Genomic DNA, 14,964 nt, shown 5'->3' on the forward strand with positions numbered 1-14,964 from the left:
TCGCCGACAACTTTTTTTGCTGTAAACTACTGCATCGTCCGTTTAATACCCTACTACTATATATATAATGTACATGGCTCGCTACTTGCCAGGACTGCCCAGCACGCAGTCAAAGTTCTTTACTGTCACATCCGTCAGAGCATTCTTGACCATGTTCCATACATTCGAATCATATGCCTCCCCAATGTGTCCGACTGGATCGGAGGGACAGTAGTCCTGGACGTACTCGTTAAGCACACCAGGCTCATCCACAACCGCCGTCGTTACCGGTGTGACAAGCTCGTCGTCTCGCGAAATGATGATGGTCACACCGTTACCGGGCTGGACGATAGGGGTGCCGTCGTTGAGTTGCTCGATGGCGGCACCGTCTGTAGTCAGGTCATTGCAAGCATCGCAACCAAAGGTATCTAGCACGTCTTGCACCAAGCCGTCAATACCCAGATCCTGTGCTAAAGTGACCAGGTTGGCGAAGTTGGTGCCGTGCGTGGGTGGCGCAATGCTAACAATTCGCTGCACCAGCTCAGCAATCCCATCCTCGAACTTGGGCACATACAACGTCTGGAAAGCGCCTTCCGAGTGTCCAACCAAATCCACTTTTCTTCTCCCAGTGGCTGTGGTCACATTTCGAATAAAGTTGGCGATTTCGACGGCGCTCTCGTTTATGGGCAGAAATCCACCGACCAGAGGAAACTCCGGGTAGGCGCCGTAAGTTGCACGGTAGACGCAGAAACCTTCTGTCTTCAACCAGTCGCCCAGGAAGTTGATGTCTTCATAGTAAGTTGCCCCGAGGCCGTGGAGGGTGACGACTGGATTATGGATCGAATCGCACAAGTAGTCGTTCGCTGGGTCGGCGAAGAGAGCTGCGGACACGATCCCTGGCTGCAGAAGTGTTATAGCTGTGATGGCAGAAAGAAAGGAAAACATAGCTTAGGTCGACGGCGTATATTGGCGTAACCGGTTATTTCGTTGTTCTAGAGGTTCTAGGCAGAGGCCGATAGGAGATGGACATACAACGTGTGTGGGTATAAACGAGAGACAGGAGACATAACTAACAAGGAAGAACTCACGATTTCATACTGTGCCCGCAATAATAAATAAGGTTTTTCTGTTATATAGATCACATTTTCAAGAAGCTGAAGCTAAGGCTAAGGAGTTCGCAGAACTAGCAACACTAGTGCAGAGGCCAATGCGAAATAGATCCATCAGGGATCCTCGTGTATGTGCGCTGATAGCCAATAATTTCTCGGACCTAGACTCCATTAAAAATAAATTAATCAACTATTCAATGAATCCGCTCGGGTATTGATAAATGCTCAATCTTAAAGCGATGATCGGCTATGTACAAAATTTATTGTACCAAGGGAACACCAGACGTGACAGCCCGAACATTCTGTGATACCTCGGTCTCGGTCTCACCACACAATGCTACCCAGGATATGTATTCAGATCACACAGGTGCAATTGGCTCATGAAATATGTACATTGTAGTAAAGGCTGGAAAGTGCTGGGTATACAGATACCATCGCACCAGCGGTGTCTATGCTTTTGTTCCCTGCAAAAGAAAATATTGATTCCATCAAGTACTAAAACATGTCTAGAAAAATATTCCCATTTTTTTGTAAACGCTGGTCGTCATTATCTCATCGTGGTTCTCATCATCATTAATCCATGATTCTCAGTGATTGGAGTAGGCCGCTCCTCGTCACTTAGATTCAAGTGTTAGAGCCAGCATAGGCGCTCAATTCAGGCATGAAGCTTCCCCAGAGGCGCAATGAATGACGTTTCTCCACTAGATTGAACACTTGAGCCATGAATCCACGCTCCACTCCGCCCGAGGGAAACGCCTCCCATGCAACTCGTGTTGAGAAAGCCAGCCGGTTGATCATATTTCCTGGCGCGCGACGGAGGTAGTCTTCAAGACTGCGCGCAATCCCACACGCCAGCTGATATTTCTCTGCCATACTGATCGCGCCCTCTGGCCGGTCATCAATTGATGATAAAATCAATCTTGAGGCATAATAGAAACTCATTGTCTGGATCAATCTCAGGTCCGGATACACAAGCGGCGGCGGTTCTATGATTTTCATCGAGCGTAGGTCACGGCACCGAAATACTGGAAACGGATCGGGTCCTTGCGGTATCCTAGCTTCCTTCACGGGTCCACCAGGGTAACAATCGACATGTTCTTTCTTCCATTGGAAAAACCGCGACGTCAAGTCACTTATTCGATTCCAAAGCCGTGCTTGTTTCGCACGAAGCTCACCCCTTCCGAGAATCTGAGACTCCTGAGCAGTTATAAGATCATCGTGTTCACCCAGTAAAGCTGGTACCTCGACAACAAGATCAACAAGGTAATCCAGCAGATCTTTCTTCGTAGTTCCGGCCGACCATGGGACAGTTTTCCAAACATTATCGGCCATGAAACTTGGTTTTCGGTCGGCGAGGGCCACGCCAGCCTAACAAAAGCACTTGTTAGCGAATGTTTTCATTCTGTATTTCTTCTTTTAAAAAAAAAAAGAAAGAGGAAGCACCAACCCAATATGGTCGTAACTCTGTAAACAACAAATGTTCGACTCCATGAACATGATTTTCAGGCCCACGATGCTTGATTAATTGTGCTGCTCCTCGGACGTGTGCAATAACTCCCGCATCCGATGTTCGTTCGATACTCTCAAAGGCCAGGAGTAGCGTCACGGTGACCAAGGTTGATTCAGAGCGGCTCCTCTCTGGGTCTAATAATGCCTCTTGTAAGGACCGCAAAACTTTTGGGTAGATTTGCATGCCAGCAGCTTCAATGCGAGGATCTTTCACGCTTCGACCAAAATAAGTCAATGATACAGCGTCATAAGCACTCGAGATCAATGGTGAAAATATTCGAATCTCAGCACCGGCTCTCAGGGCTCCTGCATGACCGGAGCTCGCATCCACCTCAGGGCTGAAAGCATCAACAAATCGTTGAATAAACAAGTCCAACATTGGTTTCTGGGGCGTAAATCGAGACAGTGGACCACACCAATCTTCTTCGACGCTTATACTCTCAGTGCTGCTGCTACCACTGCTACTGTGAGAGTCACTCAATCCTGCGTTTGACTGCCTTGACCGGACAAGGTTCCACGAGTAGCCCGTTTTATCTTCAATCCCATCAAGGCTTGAAGGGGTGAGCATGCGTAAAGGCAACTCATCTTCCATGCAACGTCAGTGGGTGATCAATAGTTACCAGAACATATAATCCAGCAGTGTCATTAGATGTAGTCAAGAGATCTCTTAGAGTACTCACCTTCAATTGCTCTCGAACGAACATGGTGGTGATCAGCCCGAATACCACCAACAAGATCATCAACCACGTCTATTGGTGCTGATCGAATTGCTTGAAAAAGCCTCTCTAATTCAGCTAATTTGCGAGTACGCGCTTCTTGTCCGCCTAATTCCACGATTTCAGACCTTGTTAAACCGAGGGTGTATTTCGGCTAATAAATTGAGGAAGAGGCTTACCATGTTGATTAATTTTGTTTCGCAATTCTTTGATTTCGTTCCGTAAATTGCGGATTTCTTCTGCTTGGGTAATTGGCTGCGCCTCTTCATCATCAGACCCAATATCGTACACGCATTTCGATGGGTGTCCATAGGCACAGCAAGCATGACATGGTCTCACCCGATCACACTAAAAAGTCAGCAGGTACGCCATATACTTAAGGACATGTTGAAATTGCTTTTTGTTGTGTGTATATCGTCACAAAGTTTCTTTCTTACATGTGTAGACAGAGTGGCATAGGAAAAGAAACCAAGAACAAGGGGGGGGGGAAAAAGAGCAAAACGCACCCTGACTTTTCGCAGACGACATATACGACAAGATCGTGACTGGCGGCTAACAGACTTCTTACTCCTAGATTTCTGCCCCTCACCGCGGCCTAGGTCCGCCATTGCGGCCAGTTGCGACCGGGGAGGGTTACAGTTGCTGCGCCTGCTGCCCTAATTGCCGCTGAATCTCGACCGGTGGCTAGTGAGGTCCTTTTTTGGGGGCACTGTAATGCAAATCGAAAAGATCATGCCATTTTTGAGAAATTAACGAAGAATACCACTGAGAAGGGTAGTCTGGGATGTGAGATCTCGGAAGTGCTCGCTTGCTGGAAGACGGCGTTGGATCTGGACCCTTTTTAGTCTGAAAGACTAGGCCCTCCATACGGAGTACGCCTCTGGACGGTCCTTCGTACAAATTGTTCCCAATAATTTATTATTTAATAATGAAAAAAGTGGTAGTGAGCGCCTCCGGGTCTGTTCAGCTAGCCTCAGACAGTCGATCAATTGGAGCCCCACTGGCGAGGCATCAAAGCAGCTGTTCATTGGTATGTTGTCCGGAGTCGTGGGCCGATGGAAGGTGGTACATCCAGGTTGGAATTGTGACACAGGTAGCGCAATTTTGACGAAATACTATTGCAATCGGTCCGTTGTCAGCATCACAATGTCCAGCAAAGATCCGTACGCACGTAGTACTTAGGTTTCGGGCTCTGGTCAAAGCTGAATCGCGATCAGTGACGGGAGTACAACTCCGTATTCCTGCCCGTTAATTTCTATGCATTAGCTCAACGGCTCAACGGCTTTGGTTCATTGATTGGCTCGACTAGCCTAGGCCGCTTGCTGGAGCCTGGCGGGGGGATCCTGCGCTGGTACAGAGTCTTATTTGGCGATTTCCAAACGAGACGCCAACTTTCTTGACCCGTTTTGACAAGCTACTTAGGCGCTCGGTCTGTCGATTCTTGGTGGCCGTGGTACAAATCAAAGCCCACCAGCCACTAGCCAGTGCAGTCTCTCCCAAATCCGGACAAATCGAAGATCATCCGAGGGGCTATTGATTTGCACGGAATGAGAGTACTCAAGTGCGAGTTCCGTTGTGGCTTGGAGTCATGATCATTAGCAAGCCGCGGCAGGACACGGAGTAGGGCAGCAAAATAGTTTGGCGGAGTCAGCCACGGAAGAAAACAAATCGAGCGTTACATAGCAGCGCAACTAATGGCGATCGAGGACATATCGATCAATCAATGATGAGTCCAAGAGCAGAGGCGGGAACCGTAAAAGAAGAGAGAGCAGGAAAGAAAAGGAGGAGCAGAGTCGGCCGGAGGTGCGCCTGTCGCCCGGCGGCGCCTGCCGAGGCTCCTCACTCCTGCCTCAGGCCCACAGCGGCTCTACATCTCGGATTCTACGAGGTAACTACAAAAGTTGTACAATAAATGGGTTCGTGAAGTTGATAACACGTGCATCGTCAAATCTACCAGCAAATCATTACAACACATAACGGAAACCCTTCTGCAGCCGACGAGCGGCCCCAATGTCAATGCTTTCCACTTCAGCTGTCTTTTGCAATCGCCGCAAGTCTCGCTCGCTGAGAATAGCGTCCTCGTTCTCAATGCGCTCCAGGCGCTTATTCTCCGACCTAAGATCAATGTAGAGGAACGCGGCTGTCAAAAATGCGATTCCCAGCATGCCGATACACACGCCGAGAGCCGGGCGATAGTGAGGAGCATCCTGGGAGCGGTACGTATATGGTGTCCAGATACTGGCCGAATTGGCCACAGAGTTGATAAAAGCATACGCGGCAGCACGTTTTGCTCTTGGGCGAGGAATTGTTCCACCAATCCATCCAAACAGAGTCCCTATCATGGCAAATGCAAAGTTCATGAGGAAAAGCGACAAATATCGCGGTCCAAAGCTAGACGTGGTCATGAAAATGATGAAGCCGACAATTGCAATGGGAATGGGATATACGAAGAAAACGAAGCGTTTCTGGAATCTGTCCGAGAAGTAGTTGTGGCCGAGAGAGAAAATGACCATAAAAACATACGGCGGAGCAACGAGCAGGAGCGAAATGACATTATTATAGCCCAGCGTCGCGGTGAGGGTTGGGAAAAAGAATTGGAAACCAGTAGCGGCATTGATACACATATATCCTAGCGCAAACGCGTAGGTACGCTTATCAGAAAAGGCGAGCTTTGCACCACGCCATTGACTCATGCCGCCGGCCTCGTCGGCATCCGCCTCTGCGGCGTCAATGGCCAGGCGTCGCAAAGCGACAGCCTTCATTTTCGGCGTCAAGGCTCTCCATGTTTCAGGAAAGTCTGGTAGAAATATCGCCATGAACAAACCGATGAAGCACGTGATGGATCCTTCAATGATATACAACCACTGCCAGGCTTCCATTCCACGAGCACCTGCCAGGCCGGACAAAATGCCTGCTGCGATGAGATTCCCAAAGGCACCACTGATGAGGGAGCCGGCATAAAAGATACTCATCCGTAAAGCGAGCTCTTTTTTCGTATACCAACTTGAGAGGTAGAAAAGGACACCGGCAAAGAAAGGGGCCTCGACCAGGCCGAGAATGAACCGACAAGCAACTATACCGCCGAAGGTTGTGACCTGGCTAGTCAGGGCCGATACCAAGCCCCAAGCCATGACGAAAAAGCCGAGATATAGTGACGGCCTACCCACATAGTTGAGGAGCAAGTTTGAGGGAACTTGCATCAATATATATGCGACGAAAAGCACGGACAGGCCGGTCTGGTATTGCGCATCGGACATGCTCAGCGCGGTCATTAGACCTTGGAGCTTGGCAGCAGCGTAATTGTTTCTATTTCAATCAGTCTTCCAGGTCCCTTCTTGAGATACAGGCGCGTTTCTTGCCTATCAATATAGTTCATCAAGTACACGATAATCACGAAAGGGAGAATAGTGGAGTCAATACGCCGACGCAGCTTTGTCTCGATGACCTTTTCCTCCGGAGTCAGCTGGGCAAGGTGAACGACTTCCTCGTGCGATATATCCATCTTCTCCCCCATTGCATCATGGTCGTGAATGACCCCTACGTCGTCGGTCATGATTGATGATGGTTGATCACTCCAAGAATGCGAAGCGGAATAGATAGAGCAAACAAAGTCGCCTAAAAGTGTCAGAAAAAATACACCCCCAAAAGTGTGATCGTTAATAGCTCTTCGAACTGAACAACATATATATATACACCGCCCAGCGTGGGGGTTGTGTAGCTTACATGGTTCCTACCACCTTGCTCAACTGTCTTTCAAAACACCGACGTTGATGGTCAGACGCAGATATGAGGGGGAAACGCGGGGAAATACGCAGCTATTAGATAATCTTTAGCTGCAGTTGAATGTAATTGAGCACAAGGCGTGGGGGTGAGCGCGTAGTGTGCCATGGTACTTCCCTCTGGGCAGAGGGCTTTGCGTGCGGTCTGTGTAATCCAAGCTTCAGACTCTGTAGATCGTAGCCGAGCACGGGCGATACGAGGCAGTTCAGCTTTGAATCTCCCAGAGGACTGCCTAATTTTCTATCCTACAGCCTATAGATCCTCTCATAACATCCCCGTCTACAAGCCAGCTTTCAAGAATTTGGATATGCGGAGGCAGAACAATAATCAGACCGAAATTAACGCGAGGGCAGTATCTTCTAAGCTCGGCACAAAAATAAGATTAAGCACAGCATATAGACTAACAGCACTACATATAGTAGCATGTGGTAGGCGCCTAATGCGATCCACAAAATCCGGGGAATGCATTGCGGCGGGGTCAATTATGTAATCCTCCCTCCCCACTGCATGCATTACCACGACAGATCATCGTCCGGGGCACAATGTATATTTTGCGTAGGCTGGGTGGGGGTACATGTATGATTATGTGGCTGAAGTTAACCTAATGGTGATATGTCTTTGTCGTTCTCTTGGATGGGCTCGGACTGTCAAAGCTTGTAGTAGGTTTGGGGTGAGGGAAGAAGCTCTATGAAGCCTTCATTTACCTAGGTATGGCTGATTGAGGAGAAAAATGATGTAGCGAATATGTGCAATGCAGCTAGCACATTTGCCCCAATGTTACCTAATGTAGCTAACCCTAATTCAGGATATAGTAGAATCAATACTTTCATAACTTTTCTGTCATAAGTACTACCTAACCGTACGCTCATTCAAGTATACATACAGACATAACCCCAAAATAACAAAGCACCAACGCCGTGATCCAATAAAACATTACCTGTGCAACCTTATTTCAGCGTTGCCATCATAAGCGACATATGAAGAGGTGTCCTCCACACTATGTTCACTAGGGTTTTGTGACCGCTCCTCCTTGTCCCTATTAGAACCGTTATTGCTTTGTCGAAGATCCAGGAGTTCCTGCTCTTCCTGAATGTCAAATCGGTGACTGCTGCGACTAGAATCCTGCCCTTTAGACCGCTGACGAAACCAATTCGTAGATCTGTCTATAAGTGGCATAATGAAAGGAACGGATGTGATCAATGCTGAAAAATTGATATCTATAAAGTCCCAGATTGTGACCCGAGCGATGTCCCCTGGAAGATGGGTTAGGAAAGAGTTAGATAGAGAGGAGGCAGGAAGGGACGAACAAGTAAGATCGGATGTCACCGATGTTATAAAAACATTGCGCAAGATACTACAGGTGATGGTTACCAGACCGAGCGTGAATGGAAAGATGAAAAGCGCCTTTCTTGTCCAGGAAAGCTGAAGCCGCAACATCAGAAAAAAAGGGAACAGCAACAAGGTGAAGTCGGTGGCTATGTGAAGGCCGCGATTGACGTATTGAAGAGTTTGTGAAGGGAAACAATGGAAGGTGGCCGGATCTGACTTTGCGAGCGCCAGAAGAGAGTAATGGGGTGGCACAGGAATACAGGTTAAGATGGTACTCAGCAGCGACCATATACCCACGATGACCACGACGACCATGAAAATGGTGTTTGTCAGTCTCCACCATCGCACTGTAAAATCGACAGCGCCGCGCAGCAAGCAGATAATAGAAAGCTTTGCGCTGTAGACGGCTAAATAGAAAATAGATTGCTCGACATACAAGACCTGCCACCCAATTTGCGTTAATATTACGCGTTTGCGATATCAAAATCATAGCGATTGGCAAAGTGAGCATTTTTACCATATATACTTTGCCCAAGTTTTCATAGGTGCAATAATTGACATGTCGGCCTGCACATGACGAACGCGAGAACAAATAAAACACAATTGAATCATAGGCAATTGTGGCCGACTGCGCACTAGTCAATATATATCTCACAGACAGAAAAGGAGCAGACTCACAGTAGACAGGAATAAAAAAACGTTTGACATCCAAAATGCGACATGGCGCTTTTTGCGATAGCGCTGAGCCCAAACTCGAGCTGCGGTAGACAAGACCACGATTATCAACAGCGCAACGTCTGCGGACAACTGAGAATTGCCGTCAAAATCATTGGGAGGCTTGACAGCATCCGCATACTGTGTCGGGTTCGGGAAGGAGTCGGAGCCATTCAGAATCACCAGCGCTTTGTAGATGAGGCTATCGTCAGGTGTCGCTGGTGGTTCGCCCAGCAACGCAGAGCCAGTCATGCTGATTTTGCATCTCGAGATCGCAATATATCAAGCTCTTTAAAGCTAGACCAAATTGTACAAAATTGCGTGTCTAGCTAGCTTGCCCCGTTTTGGACGGAGAGGTGGAACGAGGATGAGAAGAAGTCGTGCGGAGGGTCGCTAGCGATGGATCTACATGTTCCCGCCACCCGCCCCCAAGCGGGCCGAGCCACAAATCTACACAATTGCATCTACTATTTTTGTGCTGAGACTCTGCAGCAGAAAGTCGACATGGATGTATTAAAACAAATTAAGTATATTAGGTATGTTCATGTACAGATTATCGCATTAGCCATCTCGACTCATAGCGCGGCAGTGGCTCGATATAACCAGCCTCCCAGTCCTTGGCCCCATCTGCTTTGGTAACACTCTTATCTTTAGCGTTTATAGGGGTTTGGTAAAATTTCTCAGTGCCAGACTTGAGCTCTGAAATTCCCACGGCCTGATAGAAATGCTGGTCAGTTTTGCTTGGCATGACAGGTAAATCAAGTAAAATAACATACAGCCTTGTCCAGAGGTCGAAAAATCACCTCCTTGGTCTCATCCACTTTTCCAACCAAGGAGCCATTCTTCCATATGCCATTCACAAGCATCATACCAGTAAACTTTGACCCATAAATAACAGAGTCAACAGCCTCACAGTTATCCAACGTCGACCGACCAAGCACCACACGTCTTACGGTGCTATCCCGGATCTTTCCACGTTTAATCTTGATACAATCAACCACAATAGACCGTTCGACAACCGCTCGTCTGAGTGAATCCACATCTTCGACATGCGCAGATTTCATCTCACATACTTTCATGCTGTTGACGTTGGTGACGGCAGAGCTCTTGATTTTGGTCCATTTTGCGCTTCGCACGGTGGTTAGCGTGCTGTTGACGACTTTGCTGCGTTTTAGATTTGATTCGCTGATGTCGCTGGTGTCGATCTTGCTGCGTCTGATGCGTGTGTGGGAGTGTGCGTCGCCGTCGTCGTCGTTGTTGTTGTTGCCCTTCTCGCTGTCACTGCTGCTATTGCTGCTATCACTGCTGGTGCTTGAGCGTCGCTCGCATCGTTGGAGCTTTGGTTTATCGGCCGTGGCATTCATTGTGTCGTAGTTGAGGAGCACGATATGAAATTGGGTTATATATATAATATAAATATACCTAGGCAGGTAGATAGCTAGGTACCTGGTAATGTATCGTCCGCGGCAATGCACTTGGGAAATCTTTGTCTGCTGTCGATTGAAGTTGAGCTTCTCTATGCATTTAACGATTTATCGAGCTCATGATGGCCTTTTATATCTTTGACATTGACTATTTCCCATCTTTGCAATTTTGCTTGATCAGGTTATATCGACCGATGGACTGTCTACCGGCCCCGCTAGAAACGCTGATGCCTACATCGCACACTTACAACGCATCATATTTCAAGGTAATTATCGTAATGATGTAGCCTTATTTCTGGTCTTTCTAGGCAGATAGATTTAGTTCACACCCAACCTTCTGAAGTTGTTTTGTTTTCTTACGGTGTTATTTAATGCATCTCGGAGATACGAATATTACCGGAATAGGCTCACATTACTATGTTCGGCAAGAGGTGATTTTTGCCTACTTGGGCAGTCAATGCATGTTTGCAGTTATGACCTTCCTAGATAATATATGCTGTGAAATTGGATTGCATGCTTTATCTTTCTCAGAAAGTTTCTGCCTTGTCTAGAGGGTGATATTCCCTTTGTCCGGTAAGTAACGTGAACTGGCAGTGCTGGGTAGGATCGCAGCCCTAACTAGTTAGCAGTGCTGAATTCGAGGATCATGCCAGTAGCACGATGATGGTTAGGAAGCGAAACCCAAATAGCGGATAACCTAGACAAGCTATGAATATGGAAAGTCCTCAAGGAGCCTTAGACGTATCATAGACGTGGAGCAGCTTCATGGAAACATGTAGGGGTCTGTTTACTCTCTATTTACATTGCTAGAGATATTTCCTCTTGCTCGGTGTTCGGTGCCTTTCGGTGTCCGATCAAGGCCCAGGGCCAACTAGTATGCCCGACGCATTCCCCTGCCCACTAAGATAGATCATAGTCCTAGTAGCAAGAGGTAGTTAGTGCGCAAACTATTTTCATTTCTGTCTCTTTTAACTTCATATGTTAGACTGCAACTTCGTCAAACATGGATAATAAGCCCTTTGAAGTCCCTGGGAGATTCAATTCTGCCGAGGAGTATTTCAAATCTCGCGAAGCCTTGATTAGCGCCGAGCTGAAGCTAGGATACGAAGGCAGGGCCGAAAGGAACCCTGTGGAAGTAGAAGTAGAAAAGATTGTGCAGCATATCAAATCATGGGAGGAGCGCCACCATTACGGCGTTCATGATGATGGATCGGGCTATGAGGCTGGCCATCGCTTCCTTCACACTCGCGACGCCATTGAGAAAAGTCGGCTCTATGAAATCGCGCGCAAGGCACCGAAGGGTGCGCTTCTGCATTGCCATTTCGACTCGATGATCTCACCATACCTCTTGCTTGATGACGCTCGGAAACAAAGCAGACTTTACATCAAGTGTGATGTGCCCCTGGTATCAGAAGGGCTTTTTGCTTCTGCGCTACCTCTATTCAGTGTTCAACCTGACGATCGCGGCGGCCTCACAGAGACTGAAAATGTTTTCAGCCGAAATTATGTTGCCGGATCTTGGATGGAATATTCTGAGTTTTTAAGGCTCTTTCCCGGTGGGCTTGAAAGGGCAGAGGCGTGGATCACCAAGCGAATGGTCTTGGGGCCTCTGGACGCGTATCATCCCTCTCAAACAGTCAATGGGTATGTTATCGTTTTGTGTTCATCGCCTCACAACATATGGATGCTAACGACAGTAGCATCTGGAAGAAGTTCATTCGGTCCATATCCGTGGCGCGCTCCCTGCTATGTTACGAGACGGCATACCGAGAGAATTTCCGCCGCATTCTTTGGCTATGTGCAAGAGAAGGTATCATTTATGTAGAGATACGCGTTGCCCTCGGCTACATGTTCACCATTAGCAGTGATGATGGCACACGGCAGCATAGTCAAAGCGATATGATGCAAATGTTCGTCGATATCCTCGAGGAAGAGGTGCCGAAGATCCGGTCCGCAGGCTTTACGTTTTATGGCGCAAAAGTCATATACGGCTGCTTGCGCTCGGCCGATAAAGAGGCCATGCAATGGTGCATGGACAACTGCCTAGAGTTGAAAAAGAAGTTTCCGGGCTTGATCTGCGGTAGGGTCTCTCATATGCGTTACCTAGGTACCTCCCCGATGATGCTATATCGATTCTGACAGGGGATATAGGATTCGATATGCAAGGCCAGGAGGACAATGGCCACTCGTTGGCATTTTTTATTCCAGAGCTGCTCGCTATGCGCTCCAAAGCTGACTCGATGGGACTAGATCTTCCATTCATTTTCCACGCAGGCGAGACCCTGGATCATGGAGGCGAGACCGACTCTAATCTATACGACGCCATCTTGCTGGGTACAAAGCGCATTGGTCATGGCTTTAGTATCGCTAAGCACCCCCTATTGATGCAGCTGTGTAAGGAGAGAAACATTGCTATCGAGACTTGTCCTATCTCCAATGAGATTCTGGGCCTTTGCCCAACGACCAAGGCACACCACCTCCCCATCCTACTATCAAACTGCGTTCCGTGCACAATCAATTCCGATGATCCGGGTTCTTGGAGGTAAGTCGTATTTGCAATGTTGCTTCGCGAGAAGAAAAAAATCTTCCTAGGAACTGACCGACGCCCGTAGCGCATGTGCTCTCTCGCACGACTTTTACCAAGCATTAGTAGGTAACAACAACATGTCCCTGTTTGGTTGGCGTACTCTCGTGGAATGGAGCATTGAGCATAGCTGCATGGACTTTGATTTGCGGAATGAAGCGTATAAAAGCTTTGTTCAAAGCTGGGACGCCTTCTGCAAGTGGATCATACAGACCTATGGTCAAGAGACGTAATACGTGCTTCGAGCCAGTGATACTACCTAGGCTAGGTATGTAGGTATAACTTCGAGCTGAGTTCCACTTAGTAGAGAAAAATTTTTTGGAAAAGAAAAACCGTCATATCTGGCCCTGTCCTCCCTCTCCCTGCCTCCACCACAGGCATGCCTCCCTTATAGACTCCTCAAGTGTCTTCTTGCTCGGATCATAGCCCAACACGCTCCGAGCCTCTGATATATCATAATACCGCACAGCAACAGCATCGCCAATCTCCTGTGGCGTAATTTGCGTCTTGACCCCCAACAAGCGCATAAATCTAAGAATGCCAGCAAACAACCACACCGGAATCGCCGTATATCCACCGTAACTCTTTTCCTGCGCGGCGACAGCATCATTGTCACCGTTACGATCAACAACTCGCCAGATCATCTCTTGCAGTTCTCTGAAGGGCTTGGGTCGTCCATCCGATACGAAGAATGCGCGCCGCTTAGCACTGGCATCGATAGAAAGTAGGTTGTTCATGGCTAGAACATGCGCTTGCGCCACGTTATCGGCAGAACTGAAGTCGTAGAGATTCTTCCCTGAGCCAAGCGATATTTTGCGTGGGCTTGTTGCTACTAGCGGGAATAGATTCTGGTCAAGAGTTCCTATGACTGCGTGCGTGCGTATGGCGCATGTCTTGATCTTGCGCTCTTCTGCGAGGACCAGTTTCTCCGCCGCGGCCTTTTTTATATATATCATCCACATATTATTTCTGTCGTTAGCATACAAACCACGCACAACAAACACAACAAACAATAGAAACAGGTACTCTTAAGAGAGAGAGAGAGAGAGAGAGAGAGATGGAAGGGAAATACTAACCTTCGTCCGTGGATACTCGCTGTCCCATTTCTCGGCATCCATCAAATACGCTGTATCCTTCTCATTTGCATTCGCAAAATTCATCCAACTATCCGGTTTCACGGCATCGCACGAACTCGTATACACCAACGCTTCGACGGTACCGACTTGTTCGGCGGCGTTGAGCACGTTCTTGGTGCCATTCACATTGACGTCCCATAGACGCTCGTTGGAGAAATGCTGTTTCCGTGCTGCAGAGGGGATGACTGAGGCTGTATGGATGATGGCTTTGGGCTTGATGGCTTGGAAGCTTGAGTTTACAGCGGATGCATTGGTGATGTCTACTTTGTGGTATTGAATGTTGTTGTTGCTGTACTGAAAAGAAGGAATAATGATGTCGAGAACGTGGATTGATGCGTTCGCGTGGTGGCTTAGAAGAGCTTGGATGGTTGCAAAGCCAATGCAGCCGGCACCTCCTGTAATGATGATTTTGAGGCTGTCGACTTCTGTGGACATGATGCTTTTGTTTCGTTCAGTTCTCAAAGCGTGTTATTTTCGTTCTGTCGCACTGGGTTGTTGGTCCGAGGAAGAAGGAAGCGCGATGACCCTGGCTGGCCACTAATTATTCCTTGGACATGTTACAGACCCGGGGCAGATAGCATCCCAGGCCAAATCTCACATCCCAGTCGAACTTCCAATGCATATTTAAGGCCATTAATCTGCACTGTCATTGACGGATTATGAAGAACAGATAATAATTTTTCA

The 14,964-nt window shown here is 47.9% G+C and overlaps 7 protein-coding genes across 7 annotated transcripts; 1 reads left to right on the forward strand and 6 right to left on the reverse strand.

Annotated features, from left to right (window-relative positions):
- Positions 1–81: 81 nt before the first annotated feature.
- On the reverse strand, positions 82–924 carry UA08_08842 (hypothetical protein; the record flags this gene model as incomplete). Its single annotated transcript, XM_020263886.1, has 1 exon — positions 82–924. The coding sequence occupies one exon, from the start codon at positions 922–924 to the stop codon at positions 82–84; it is 843 nt and encodes a 280-aa protein (XP_020115998.1).
- Positions 925–1,712: 788 nt separating this feature from the next.
- UA08_08843 (hypothetical protein) lies at positions 1,713–3,921 on the reverse strand (the record flags this gene model as incomplete). The annotated part of the gene is made up of 5 exons (XM_020263887.1): positions 1,713–2,456; positions 2,536–3,182; positions 3,278–3,421; positions 3,493–3,661; positions 3,820–3,921. The coding sequence occupies 5 exons, from the start codon at positions 3,919–3,921 to the stop codon at positions 1,713–1,715; spliced, it is 1,806 nt and encodes a 601-aa protein (XP_020116003.1).
- Positions 3,922–5,277: 1,356 nt separating this feature from the next.
- Positions 5,278–6,866, reverse strand: UA08_08844 (hypothetical protein; the record flags this gene model as incomplete). The annotated part of the gene is made up of 2 exons (XM_020263888.1): positions 5,278–6,619; positions 6,697–6,866. The coding sequence occupies 2 exons, from the start codon at positions 6,864–6,866 to the stop codon at positions 5,278–5,280; spliced, it is 1,512 nt and encodes a 503-aa protein (XP_020116004.1).
- Positions 6,867–9,030: 2,164 nt separating this feature from the next.
- On the reverse strand, positions 9,031–9,388 carry UA08_08845 (hypothetical protein; the record flags this gene model as incomplete). Its single annotated transcript, XM_020263889.1, has 2 exons — positions 9,031–9,057; positions 9,101–9,388. The coding sequence occupies 2 exons, from the start codon at positions 9,386–9,388 to the stop codon at positions 9,031–9,033; spliced, it is 315 nt and encodes a 104-aa protein (XP_020116001.1).
- Positions 9,389–9,689: 301 nt separating this feature from the next.
- UA08_08846 (hypothetical protein) lies at positions 9,690–10,500 on the reverse strand (the record flags this gene model as incomplete). The annotated part of the gene is made up of 2 exons (XM_020263890.1): positions 9,690–9,863; positions 9,913–10,500. 2 exons carry the CDS (start codon positions 10,498–10,500, stop codon positions 9,690–9,692), a joined length of 762 nt encoding a protein of 253 aa, XP_020116002.1.
- A 1,063-nt stretch (positions 10,501–11,563) lies between these two features.
- UA08_08847 (hypothetical protein) lies at positions 11,564–13,106 on the forward strand (the record flags this gene model as incomplete). The annotated part of the gene is made up of 3 exons (XM_020263891.1): positions 11,564–12,204; positions 12,261–12,667; positions 12,703–13,106. 3 exons carry the CDS (start codon positions 11,564–11,566, stop codon positions 13,104–13,106), a joined length of 1,452 nt encoding a protein of 483 aa, XP_020115995.1.
- Positions 13,107–13,479: 373 nt separating this feature from the next.
- On the reverse strand, positions 13,480–14,715 carry UA08_08848 (hypothetical protein; the record flags this gene model as incomplete). The annotated part of the gene is made up of 2 exons (XM_020263893.1): positions 13,480–14,082; positions 14,221–14,715. 2 exons carry the CDS (start codon positions 14,713–14,715, stop codon positions 13,480–13,482), a joined length of 1,098 nt encoding a protein of 365 aa, XP_020115996.1.
- Positions 14,716–14,964: the final 249 nt, after the last annotated feature.

Source organism: Talaromyces atroroseus, assembly GCF_001907595.1.
Source record: "Talaromyces atroroseus strain IBT 11181 chromosome Unknown scaffold_16, whole genome shotgun sequence".
In the NCBI taxonomy this organism is placed as follows: Eukaryota; Fungi; Ascomycota; class Eurotiomycetes; order Eurotiales; family Trichocomaceae; genus Talaromyces; species Talaromyces atroroseus.